The 13,573-nt window shown below is 37.2% G+C and overlaps 1 protein-coding gene across 1 annotated transcript; it reads left to right on the forward strand.

Annotated features, from left to right (window-relative positions):
• The first annotated feature begins 159 nt into the window (after positions 1–159).
• LOC123524732 (growth arrest and DNA damage-inducible proteins-interacting protein 1-like) lies at positions 160–10,763 on the forward strand. Its single transcript, XM_045303167.2, has 3 exons — positions 160–498; positions 6,443–6,587; positions 10,329–10,763. Exons 1-3 carry the CDS (start codon positions 195–197, stop codon positions 10,630–10,632), a joined length of 753 nt encoding a protein of 250 aa, XP_045159102.1. The 5' UTR covers positions 160–194; the 3' UTR covers positions 10,633–10,763.
• Positions 10,764–13,573: the final 2,810 nt, after the last annotated feature.

The raw sequence follows: 13,573 nt of genomic DNA on the forward strand, positions 1-13,573 counted from the left end.
TCCGATCATCTAGATCAAAAGGCGTTTTATTTCACGGTTCTTTTCTCGTTGTAAACGTTTTTAAGACTTCAAATTGACTCATTATTAGCTCAAAACCTTGTTATAGTGTCACAAACTGCATATAAAATGTTCGTGATTGGACAAGGAAATATGTAAGCAAATCAATCATTGGACAAAATTACGAAGTAGGAAAGATGGCAGCCTCCATGAGAATTGTAAATTTGTTTAGAGGACAAAATCAAAAATTGGCGCATACAGGTCGAGTCATAACTATACCATTCCAACGTACATATGTTTTGACAGACACTGAAGATCCTGAGTTTGATGAACAAGAATACGAGTTAAAACTCGCCAAAATTAGGGATTGCTCAGGATTGAATCGTGCACAGAAGTTGAAACATTATGGCAAAATGCCTGATGTTATTTTTACAGAAGGTTTTCGTGGAAAAAGAAGAAATAAACTGAGACGATTATATGCAGCACATGGTGAAGCTTCGGGTAAGCATTTACAGTGACTGGTTTGACCAAAGAACTATAAAATACACAGAATGGCAACTGGAGATAATCTCGCGTCATCTCGTGTTTGCGCGTTATCTTATTTCAAAGCGTTTTATTTGTTTTTATACCCCCACAAAACAAAGTTTGGGGGTATATAGGAGTGAGCTTGTCGGTTGGTCGTTTGGTCGGTCCGGTGGTTTTCATGGTTTCCGGATGATAACTTATGAAAGGCTTGACTGATTTAAATAATTTTTGGTACACAGGTGTAACATCAGAAAATACAGGTCAAGTTTGAATTTGGGGTCAGTAGGTCAAAGGTCAAGGTCACAGGGACCCTGAACAGTTAAATGGTTTCCGGATGATAACTTGAGAATGCTTGGGCCTAGGATCATAAATTTTGGTACACAGGTGTAACATCATTAGTGTTATTTCTAGAGCTCAAAAAGGGCAGGGTGCTGCCAAAAAGGGGCAGGATGCTGTCCGAAAGGGGCAGGGTGCTCTTTTAGATGTGAAAGTTACCATAGCAGTAGTTGCATTTCTAGATGTCTATAGTTAATATGTATTCCATTTATCTTTATTGCACACTTAAAAGAAATGTCACAGAATAAAGTGGTAAATCTTCCCAAAACCAGTAACAAAATTTACAAAGGCTTTTTACTTACTTTATAGTTTAGGTTAAACCATTCAAGCCTTTCTCTTAAAAAATGTCACAAAGAATGTTAACTTATTCATATGAAATAGTGGAGGGCCTTAATTAATATAAGCTTAATCTTGAAACCAAATCATGTTGTAAACAACATAGTTAAAGGCCTGTTTCAGGACACATTGTAAACTAATAATTATCAGAAGTCGTGTTGTATTGATCAGGTCTTTCATCAATATTTCATTAACAGAAAAGTGTTATTAGTCAGGTTAAAGTTTACTAAAACGCATATCCAAAATATACAATCCGGATACTGGTACACTTTCGGAATGTTGTCTGAAAGTAGTTTTTACTCAGTTTACATGACCCACTAGGGTAAACCAGAGATAGTTCCTCAAATTTTGATGTTTCTCAACATAAAAAATTCCCCGACTGTCAGCTTTTTTGAAGGAAATATGGAAAAATTGCACACGACATCAGGAGTAATAAGACTCGTGAACGGACATTCTAAACTTACTTTTACTTTCGATATTCATTAAAATTTGTGCATTTTCTAGTTTAAATTACAGTAGAATCAAACTGGACTGATATTATACTTGTTATTGTACTAAACAACGATCTAATTTAAATTTTGCACAAAGAAATCTAGGGCACTTTTCACGTGCTCGGTAATCAGCTGGCCGCTTACGCACGCCTTTTTGACATTTCACAGGATCCATACTCTTTATCAATTAGTTGTAACACTTTATTGATTCTCATTACCTGTGTGCACACGCCGTGACGTAATTTGCTGATCAAAAAACGTCGAGGCATGTCAACAGGGAAATTGGCGGGATTTAGCAGAAGATCAAAGGCAAAAGGGCATATTTTAAGGGCAGCGTGGCGGCAGTAAAAAAGGGCAGGGCGGGGCGCCCAGCTGCGTCGCTCTAGAAATAACACTAATCATAAAATACAGGTCAAGTTCGGATGATAACTTGAGGTCTGTAGGTCAAAGATCAAGGTCACAGTAACTCGGAATAGTTAAATGGTTTCTGGATGATAACTTGAGAACGCTTGGGCCTAGGATCATAAATTTTGGTACACAGGTATAACATCATGAAATACAGGTCGAGTTCTACTTTAAGGTCAGTAGGCCAAAGGTCAAGGTCACAGTGACTCGGAACAGTTACACTGTAAACAGTTTCCAGATGATAACTAGAGAATGCTTGGGTCTAGGATCATAAATTTTTGTACACAGGTGTAACATGAAAATACAGGTCAAGTTCGACTTTGAGGCTAGTAGGTCAAAGGTCAAGGTCACAATTACACGAAACAGTTAGACGGTTTCCGGATGATAACTTGAGAACGCTTGGGCCTAGGATCATGAAAATTGATAGGGAGGTTGGTTATGCGCAGCAGATGGCCCCTAATGATTTTGAGATCAGTAGGTCACAGGGCAAGGTCACAGTGACCTGAAACATTTAAACGGTTTTCGGACAATAACTTCAGAACGCTTGGGACTAGGATCACGAAACTCAATAGGGAGGTTGGTCATGATCACTGTGTCCAGCAAATGACCTGTATTGATTTTGAGTTCCAAAGGTCAAAGGTCAGAGTGACCCGGAACATTTAAACCTTTTTCGGACAATAACTTGAGAACGCTTGGGCCGAGGATCTTGAAAATTCATAGGGAGATTGATCATGACCAGCAGATGACCTCTATTGATTTTGAGGTCAGTAGGTCAAAGGTAAACAGGTTCAGCTTTGACATTGGCTTAGTTCTATAACAAGGCCATATTGTGGGGGCATAGTTCGTCACTCCAGTGACAACTCTAGTTGTTCTTGTAGTTTATAATGCAGGTAAAATGAACTATCATTTCCCATCTTTCTTTGGCACTAATGTTGGCTCCAGTGGCTCCTCTTTGGCTCCAACTTTTGCCAAATGGTGAAGGCATTAGCAACAGCTAAAAAATATCCAGAGCCATCCCTGACACTTTGGGATCAATAGTCACATGAGTGTATTTCGTGTCCGCTCAGTTACTCTTGAACTGCTTGAAGGATTGTAAAGAAACTTGGCACAAATGTTCACCATATCGAGATGACTTGCAGAGCGCATGTTCTGGATGCCTCGCTTCAAGGTCAATGTAACACTTAGGGGTCAAAGGTCATCGCTCTGTAACTATTGAACCCCTTGAAGGATTTTGAAGAAATTTGACATAAATGTTAACCACATCAAAATGATATGTTCTGGATGGCTAGCTACAAGGTCAAGGTCACACTTTGGGGTCAAAGGTCATACCTTTGGGCATATATTGATTAGCATTGCAGTGCTCTTGTTTAAATAATGGTGTTACTGCTTTACCACATATTTGCGCCAAAATCCATACCAGGAGAATAGCATTCTGGGCTTTTTGTGCTCCCCCCCCCCCACAATGAGTGGTGGGGGCATATAGATTTGCTCTTGTCTGTCCATCCATCTGTCTTTACGAGAATGTTGTGTCGCACTTAGCTCCAAAAGTATTTGAAGTAGAGTCACAAAACTTTACAGGAATGTTGGTCAGCATGTGTAGTTGTGCACCTGGGGTTTTGCGTCCTGATTCATTCAGTCGTGTAGGAGTTATGGCCCCTGACTTTGTAAAAATTGATAATTTTAGTGTTGTGTCACGCCTAGCTCCAAAAGTATTTGACGTAGAGTCACAAAACTTTACAGGAATGTTGGTCAGCATGTCTAGTTGTGCACCTGGGATTTCGCATCTGGATTCATTTAGTTATGTAGGAGTTATGACCCCTGACTGAAGTAAAAAATTGGTCATTTTAATGTTGTGTCGCGCCTAGCTCCAAAAGTATTTGACGTAGAGTCATAAAACTTTACAGGAATGTTGGTCAGCATGTGTAGTTGTGCACCTGGGGTTTCGCGTCTGGATTCATTCAGTCTTGTAGGAGTTATGGCCCCTGACTTTGTTAAAATTGGTCATTTTAGTGTTGTGTTGCGCCTAGCTCCAAAAGTATTTGACGTAGAGTCACAAAACTTTACAGGAATGTTGGTCAGCATGTGTAGTTGTGCACCTGGGATTTCGCATCGGGATTCATTCAGTTGTGTAGGAGTTATGGCCCCTGACTGAAGTAAAAAATTGGTCATTTTAATGTTGTGTCGCACCTAGCTCCAAAAGTATTTGACGTAGAGTCACAAAACTTTACAGGAATGTTAGTCAGCATGTGTAGTTGTGCACCTGGGATTTTGCATCTGGATTCATTCAGTCGTGTAGGAGTTATGGCCCCTGACTTTGTAAAAATTTGTCATTTTAGTGTTGTGTCGCGCCTAGCTCCAAAAGTATTTGACCTAGAGTCACAAAACTTTACAGGAATGTTGGTCAGCATGTGTAGTTGTGCACCTGGGATTTTGCGTCCAGATTCGTTTAGTTGTGTAGGAGTTATGGCCCCTGACTTAGTTAAAAGTTGGTCATTTTAATGTTGTGTCGCGCGTAGCTCCAAAAGTATTTGACCTAGAGTCACCGAAGTTTACAGGAATGTTGGTCAGCATGTGCAGTTGTGCACCTGGGGTTTCGCGTCCGGATTCATTCAGTATTGTAGGAGTTATGGCCCCTGACCTAGGAAAAAAATGGTCATTTTAATGTTTTGTCACGTGTAGCTCCGAAAATATTTTACCTACAGTCATTATTTCACTACACACGACCAGACTTCTTGTCCAGACTTACTCAAAAAAAAAGTTTGTGAAACATGTATGTTAAAACATTAGAGGATTGTTTTATAGCCTATGAAGTGTTCTCTAGGATTTTACTCAGCTAGGCCAGAGTTATGGCCAACTAAGTGAAAAATACACATACGGTTCTTAAAAGTTTGTGTTGCAAACATCTTAAAAATTGTTTAACCTGAGTCATTAAACCATGTTACAGTGGCAGGAGTGGGGGCATCTTTGTCCTATGGACACACATCTAGTTTTCCCTATAAAGCTACCACCCGTAAAAGGAGGCAATCCCAATGCAAAAAGGTGTTGTTTTTTTCCCAATGTTGAACTTAAAATTCCCAAACAATTGTTACTGCCTAGGGTTTTTTTTTTTTTTTGCTTTTCAACAATAGTTTTGCTATTTTGTAGACTTTTACTCATTAAATTCAGTGAACAGTTATCAATATACCATCACACATTTTAAAATGCTATTCAAAAAGAAATCAAGTACATTTTGTTAAGTTTCCATTAGTTCCAATTAAGACAAACTACAGAAGTATTTTCCCAATTGTACTTGGGTTGGTGGCATTCCCAAAATGGTGAGAAAAAGGCTTGGTACAAAGTTATATAATATAGTAGGAAATCAATTTTTTTTTTTTAAATTTTGTCACACAAACGTTTTCTCTACTCAATAGAAGTAAAATTACATAGGATAATATTCCATTAAAATAGTTCTGCTTTAGTAACATATATCATACCTATTTAAAATTAGCTTGAATATCATAACTTGCAATTTTACTGATGAGTAGATATCATGATGATGTCTTTTGATATTCGCTGTGTTTACTTTTAGGAATATTCTAATATTTCTTTTTAAAAATGTTTTTCTATCCAGAAAGAAAGTATTCTTTTTTTGCAACCTAATGGAAGCCTCTCTAAACTATTCTGAATGATAGATAAATTTGTGCAATCAAATGATCTATCTTCACTGCAGATATAACATTTCCTTGTCGCTACATGTGCCTTGTGAGCTTTTGGCGAAAGTTTTATAATCCATCACTTTGTGTGAAAATATACTTGGCACATTACCATATTAAAGCTCAGGTCTTGAGCAGGCCCTCCTTCAAGCTTGCTAAAAATGAATATTATTCAAGTGTTGCACAGTGATCTTCCTATATCCTTTTGACATTTAAGAAGCATAAATTGTACAAGGTGATTTGATATTATTGCCTGTGCAATGTAAAAAATAATGACTGAAAAGCATTCTGTACTGTATTTGAATATAAGTTTTGCATCCAGGTGAATCATTGCATCAGGTGCAACTGAACCCTTGTGTCATTGTAAACTTGTAAGAGCCTGAAAACTTTGCTTGTTCAGTTTCACTGCATTTTTTATCTCTTCCCCAATATATTCAGTAGACAAATTTAGCCTTCTGTCTTGACATTTTATTCTGCTTCTGTATTATTTTGGAACCTATGACAATGAGTTGGCCCAGTCAAGTATGAAGGAAGCAAGTCTTTTAATATTAGATAGTCTTGAAGAATTGTGGAATTTTTGCCTGTTGGTTCTTGCAGTCAGTGTAATCAAAATTTAAAGTATTCAACTAAGTAAATTTGTTTAATATTATTATGTTGTAGGAATCAACCCAGGTGTAATGTACCCTAGCAGAGAAGAGCTGTCAGACCTGTGGGATATTGAGAATAACTGGACACAGTCTTTCCAAGAGATGAAAACAAATATGGAAAATAAAAAAGCAGCAGAATTAGAAGCGGACAGAATCAGGTAATCAAAGGAACTGACGACATTGTTCATAACTTTATTTGTTTTTAGTTCAGTTAAAAAATTCTTGATATAAAAGAAGTTTCAAATAAGAAAGTTATGACTTCTAAGAATTTACAAACATGGTGGCCATTTTGATTCCATAGGAATATGTACTGGTAAACAAAAATGTCATCTTTAATTTCTTGTTTTCATGCATAATACAGAATTTTACAAACAGTTTCCTTCATTAAAATATAAATAAGGCTGTGTAAATCACTGATTTGTTTAAAATCCAAACATTCACACTGAAAAATGTAGTTATGTCTCCCACCACACAGTGGTGTGGGAGACATATTGATTTACTCCAGTCTGTGTGTGTGTGTCTGTGTGTGTGTGTGTGTGTCTGTCTGTCACAAAGCTTGTCCGCACTCATAAGTCGAACATTTCTCACCCGATCTTCACCAAACTTGAACAAAGTGTGTCTGACCATAAGACCTCAGCCAAGTTCGATAACTAGCCAAATCGGCTCAGGCATTTTGAAATTATGGCCCTTGAATTACTGAAAAATCCTCATTTCGCATGCGCTTGCATACAGGCAAAATGTACCCTATACTATAAATTAGTAGTATAGGGTGCATTTTGCCTGCACGAAAGTGCATGTGAAATTAGTAGTATAGGGTACGTTTTGGGTGCACTAAAAGTGCATGCACAAGATGATCAGGCAGTTGTGGGAGACATGCGCTTTTCTCAAAAGCATCTCTAGTTAATAAAGAATTTAAAGTTGTTAACAGCTAGGGCTTTGTGGCTGAGTGGTTAAGGTCTCTGATTTTTAATTACTTGATTCTCTCTTCTGTGGGTTCGAAACCTCATCTAGGATATACAGTTTTTCCACATGAATGAAAAAGTCACCCAGTTGGCTTTCAAAAGGTTGACGGCTCTACCCAGGTGCTCTCCCATGCCTGATATAATGCAGGAAAGGTTTCCCTCCAACATCAAAAGCCGGAAAATTGCCATGTGACCTATAATTGTGTGTGTGCAATAAAAAATCATTTTCAAATACAGTTAGATACATGTAGCTGAAAATGTATTCATTTAATAGGCCATTGTCAAAGCCTTTGAATTTTAAAAGTAGATGTAGAGGTTGTGTGGTTCATTTCCATGGGAACATAAATTTAGTTTGGGATACTGAAAATTTCCTACTGAAGTATGGACAACTTCAGCATAGTTATTAGTATATAATTACCAAATTATCAATGAAAAATGGGTATTACAAATCAAACCTCCAAATTTATTTGAAAATGGCTGTGATAATTAACATTACAACCTCTTGTCTTTCCAACAATTGTTCAGACTCTTACATTCCCCACAAATTTCCAATATATGTGCCTTTAAGCTGCTAAATATTGATCATTATTCGAAACCGTTGAAAACATAAGATTGATGAAAAATGTTTCTGCAAACAAATAGCTTTTTAAAGGCACTGGCCTCTAGATAGTACAACAAAAAAAGAGAAAAGTTTTAGGTATCAGGAAATTAATGTTATATTTCTTAAGAAAGCTTTGAAACTTAATAGTTTAGAAACAAAAACTCATATTCTAATGTTCATAATATAACTAAACTACAAATTAAAAGAAAGATCATTTCTAGCCAAAATCTGGAGGTTAGTGCCTTTAAAAGCTAGAAATTTTGCACTGTATGTGACACCTAAAATCATGACATCTATGACGTCATTTTAGCATGCATTTCTGCAGTAATTCATTTATCATTTGGTTGCCTTGGCAATGAAATTTTATAAGCTGATAGATTCAGGTTGGTAAGAAATTCTGGCTTTTGTCTGAAAATCCTCACTTTTAGCATTGATTAAAACTTTCTTCTCAAAAACTGTGGGCCCAATTTCAAAATAATTTCACAGAAATGTTCCTTGATGATTGTCTGCCAAAATTGTTCGCTCAGGTAAGACCAAAAAAGTTTTTACTAGGTGACTTTATGAAAAACATCAGCCTGCTTTCAAAATTATTTGGCATGAATGTTCTTTTTAGCTCGACTATTTAAAGAATAAGTAGACCTATTGGACTCACCCATACGTTGGCGTCCGCGTCTGTGCCCCAATTCGGTTAAGTTTTTATATGTAAGCTGGTATCTCAGTAACCACTGATGGGAATGGATTGAAACTTCACACGCTTATTCACAGTGATAAACTGACTTACATTGAACATTCTGTTTTGCTTTTTTACAAAATTATGCCCCTTTTTCAACTTAGAAATTTTGGGTTAAGGTTTTGTATGTAAGCTACTGTCTCAGTATAGGAATGTATTGAAACTTCACACACTTGTTCACTTTCGTGATCTGACATGCAATGCACAGGTTCCATAACTCTATTTTGCATTTTTACAAAGTAATGCCCCTGTTTTTACTTGGCAGTTTTTGGTTATATTTTTGTATGTAAGCTGGTATCTCAGTAGTCAGTACCCACTGGTGGGAATGGATTGGAACTTCACACACTTGTCCAACGTCATGAGCTGGTATGCATTGTACAGGTTTCTTAACTCTGTTTTGCTTACAAAATTTTGTCCCTTTTTCGGCTCAGAAATTTTGAGTTAAGGTTTTGTATGTAAGCTACTATCTACGTACCCACTGACAGAAATGGATTGAAACTTATCACAATATTTCACTTTCATGATCTGACATGCTTTGCTCAGGTTCCATAACTCTACTTGGCATTTTTACAAAATTATGCCCCTTTTTCGGCTTAGCTGTTTTTGGTCAAGTTTTTGTATGTAAACTGGTATCTCAGTACCCATAAATGGGAATGGATTGAAACTTCACACATTTGTCCACTGTCATGAACTGATATGCATTGTACAGGTTCCATAACCCTGTTTTACAAGTTTACAAAACTATGCCCCTTTATCAACTTCAATATTTATTCAGTTGACAAGGCTGTTGAATAGTCAAGCGTTGCTGACCTCCGATAGCTCTTGTTTAGTAACTACCAATACTGTTCAAGTGCTTGTGGCGAGCTGCTCACTGTCTCTTTGGTCCTGTCTAATTTTCTCTTCTGAAACTATTTTGTGGAAGTTGATGAAACATCAGTGTTCTTAGGATGGGTTTCTTTTAGAGATTTGTTCAGATACAAATGTAGTTAAATTCTCACATTAGCTTCCAGCCGGATATGCATACATTAAAATTTTATGTTACACAACAAGAATTGAGCTGCGCCATGAGAAAACCAACATAGTGGCTTTGCGACCAGCATGGATCCAGACCAGCCTGCACATCTGCGCAGTCTGGTCAGGATCCATGCTGTTCGCTTTTAAAGTCTATTGCAATTAGAGAAACTGTTAGCGAACAGCATGGATCCTGACCAGACTGTGCGGATGCGCAGGCTGGTCTGGATCCATGCTGGTCGCAAAGCCACTATGTTGGTTTTCTCATGGCACGGCTCAAATTGTCTTTGTTGGGATTTAATTCCTTGTCTTGACACAACCACGAATCCATGAAAATCAGTGCTTCAAAAATTAAAGTTTTTAAAGTGCGTTGTGTTAATGTCATTATCACTGTGACGTTTTTCTTTCATATGAAAGAATTGTGAAACATCATGTCGTAAGTCAATTAAGAAACAGATTTTTTTTATTAGTGGTTTTCACTAGTTTTAGGCAGAAGATGCAGGTCAAATTTTCATCATAATTAATCATAATCAGGCTATATTGTACCAATAAACTATGTGGAAATGCATAAAATGTGTGCCCATGTGTGTTGCAGATATGAAAAGATAGAGAATGCAATGGCTAACATGGACAAAATGGTGAAACAGTACCTAGATAAACAGAAGAAAACTGAGGAAGATGAAAGGAGAAAAGACCAGACTGACACTCTTTTAGAAGAGTTTAAAGAACAGTATGGTTTTAATGTGAGGCCAGATTCTGTTCAGTTCAAGACTTTCAAAAGAATGAAAAGTGAAGAACAGAAACTGTTGAAATCAAAACAAAAGAAAGAGGAAAAGAAAGCATCTAGTTTAAAAAATTTGCAAAAAGTTTTAGAGAAAGAGGCAAGTTCAAAGTCATAGTGTGTTCAAGTTTGGGAGTCTTAAACTTCTATTAGACAATCAATATCTGCACTGTTGTTTGCAAGAAAATAGTTGTTTTCTTTTCCAACAAAACAGTGTTTAGAAATTAATAAAGTGAATGTATTGACCAAGTTGATGTTAGTTTCTAAGAAAGATGACAGTGTGCTTTCACATAGCTTCTGCTAGCCAGTCTTAGTACTAATGTGAAATTGTATATGTTGGGTTTTAGCGCCATTTTCAACAGCATTTCAGTTATGTTGTAGTGGGCAGTTTACCAAACCACTGTTTCTGGATTCCAGAACTTACCTGTTCTCCACACTCCACATGATTTAGAGGTCGAAGACAAAATGACTCCTGATCAGACAATTTCTTCTCTTAAACTTCCTAAACTTTGCTGGAATGCTCCATGCACCTTTCTATCAAATTGGTTGAAAGAATTCCATTTGTTCAAAGCTATGTTTGCCATGACAATGTAAATGGAAAACAAGAGGATCATGATGACCCTGAATTGCTCACCTGAATAATATGCACCACATGTTTAAAATGGCAAAATAATGTGAAAATATTAGAAAGTAGGTCAGTAGGTCATATTCATGGTCACTGAAAGTTTTTAGGTCGATGTGCAAAACTGTGCATGTCATCCAAATTTCAAGGCTGTAACTTAAAAAACAAGAAAGTAGGTCAAGGTCACAGTCAAATGACCCCTAATCACTTGGGGTCATCAGGTAATTAATATAATTAAACAGTCTAGGAAATATGATCTGATAATTTTTTAAGTATTTATTCCTGTATAACCCATATGACAAGTGACCCCCCCAGGGTGGGGCCTGTTTCCACCCCAGTGGCATAATTTGAACAACATTGTTAGAGATCCACTAGGCATTGCTACATACCAAATATCAAAGGCCTAGGCCTTGAAGTTTAAGACAAGAAGATTTTTCCCCTGTATGTCTATATTAAATTTGGGACCCCCAGGGCAGGGCCTCTTTTTGCCCCAGGGTTATAATTTGAACAATGTTAGTAGAGGACTACAAGGCAATGCTACATACCAAACATCAAAGGGCTAGGTCTTGCAGTTTCAGGCAAGAAGTTTTTTCCTATATACAAGTCTATGTAAAACTTGGGACCCCCTGGGTGGGGCCTCTTTTCACCCCAGGGGCACAATTTGAACAATCTTCACAGAGGACCATTAGATGTGGTCATTTTTGGCCTTAAGTATGAAGTGGAAACATTAAACAGTGATAGAAATTTGCTCTTAACTGAGGGTAAATACCTAAAATTTGGGCAAGCAGAAGCTCACAAAAAATGATATAAATTGATAGACTTGGTTTGTATCAGCATGATCAGTCTAATAATGTATTAGGCTTGTGCCTGAGAATCTTCTAATACTGTTAAAAGCACTTGCCCAAATTCAAAATAATTTCACAGAAATTATCTTTGTGTGATTGTCTGCCAAAATTTTTCAGTCAGTCTTGATTTGTCAAAAAGAAAAAAATAGTTGCCACATGGCACAACTAGTTTTCACTCTATTATTATGGAATCTAGATTTTTCAAAAAAGAACAAAGAGGACCATAGTGGCCCTAAGTCACTCATCTGACCCTAACTGTTTGACCTTGAATATAATATGACTCTGAATCATACATGGTAACAACTAAATTTTGTATTATGTATAAAACCATAAAACTGGCCAAGTATCCCCATTTAAACTTAGTATGATGCTGCTGATCTAGTTTAATTAAATTGTAAGTGTCAAGCACTTCAAGAAGAAAAAGTAATTTAAAGTTATTTCTATTTTTAGCTTTAGGGTCCTCTTAAATTGACCGGGTCTCCCCCATTTGAATAAATTAAACAGAGGACTTTATAAGAATGCTACAGAACATGTTACATGTTTGATGAGGATCATTTAGGCAGTTTATGGGAATTGTTGAATAAAGTTTTTTCCATTTTAAGAGCTAGTAGCCCCTAAAAAGGGGCAAAGTTCCAGATTTGAACAAAAAGAAGAGAGGACCTTATAATGATGCTACAGTTTAAATGACCATCTTTTAAGCAGTTCATAAAAAGAAGTTAAGGTTTAAAGTTGTACACACCTAACACATATATAGCTTAGAAAACATTATAAATGTGTACTACCACTGAAAACTGGAATTTTCTTTTTAACAAAAATACTGTTAATATATGGCATTTAATTACAAATGAAGCTCTACAAACACAGATAATATATCAGGTTTAGTCAAATTTATTTGACGAGGGTTTTTATGCCCCCGAAGGGAGGCATATAGTTTTTGAACCGTCTGTCAGTCCGTCCGCAATTTTCGTGTCCGGTCCATATCTTTGTCATCGATGGATGGATTTTCAAATAACTTGGCATGAATGTGTACCACAGTAAGACGACGTGTCGCGCGCAAGACCCAGGTCCGTAGCTCAAAGGTCAAGGTCACACTTAGACATTAAAGGATAGTGCATTGATGGGCGTGTCCGGTCCATATCTTTGTCATCGATGGATGGATTTTCAAATAACTTGGCATGAATGTGTACCACAGTAAGACGATGTGTCGCGCGCAAGACCCAGGTACGTAGCTCAAAGGTCAAGGTCACACTTAGACATTAAAGGATAGTGCATTGATGGGCGTGTCCGGTCCATATCTTTGTCATCGATGGATGGATTTTCAAATAACTTGGTATGAATGTGTACCACAGTAAGACGACGTGTCATGCGCAAGACCCAGGTTCGTAGCTGAAAGGTCAAGGTCACACTTAGACGTTAAAGGATAGTGCATTGATGGGCGTGTCCGGTCCATATCTTTGTCATCGATGGATGGATTTTCAAATAACTTGGCATGAATGTGTACCACAGTAAGACGATGTGTCACACGCAAGACCCAGGTCCACAGCTCAAAGGTCAAGGTCACACTTAGATGTTAAAGGTCATTTTTCATGATA

This window comes from Mercenaria mercenaria, chromosome 3, assembly GCF_021730395.1.
Source record: "Mercenaria mercenaria strain notata chromosome 3, MADL_Memer_1, whole genome shotgun sequence".
NCBI lineage: Eukaryota > Metazoa > Mollusca > Bivalvia > Venerida > Veneridae > Mercenaria > Mercenaria mercenaria.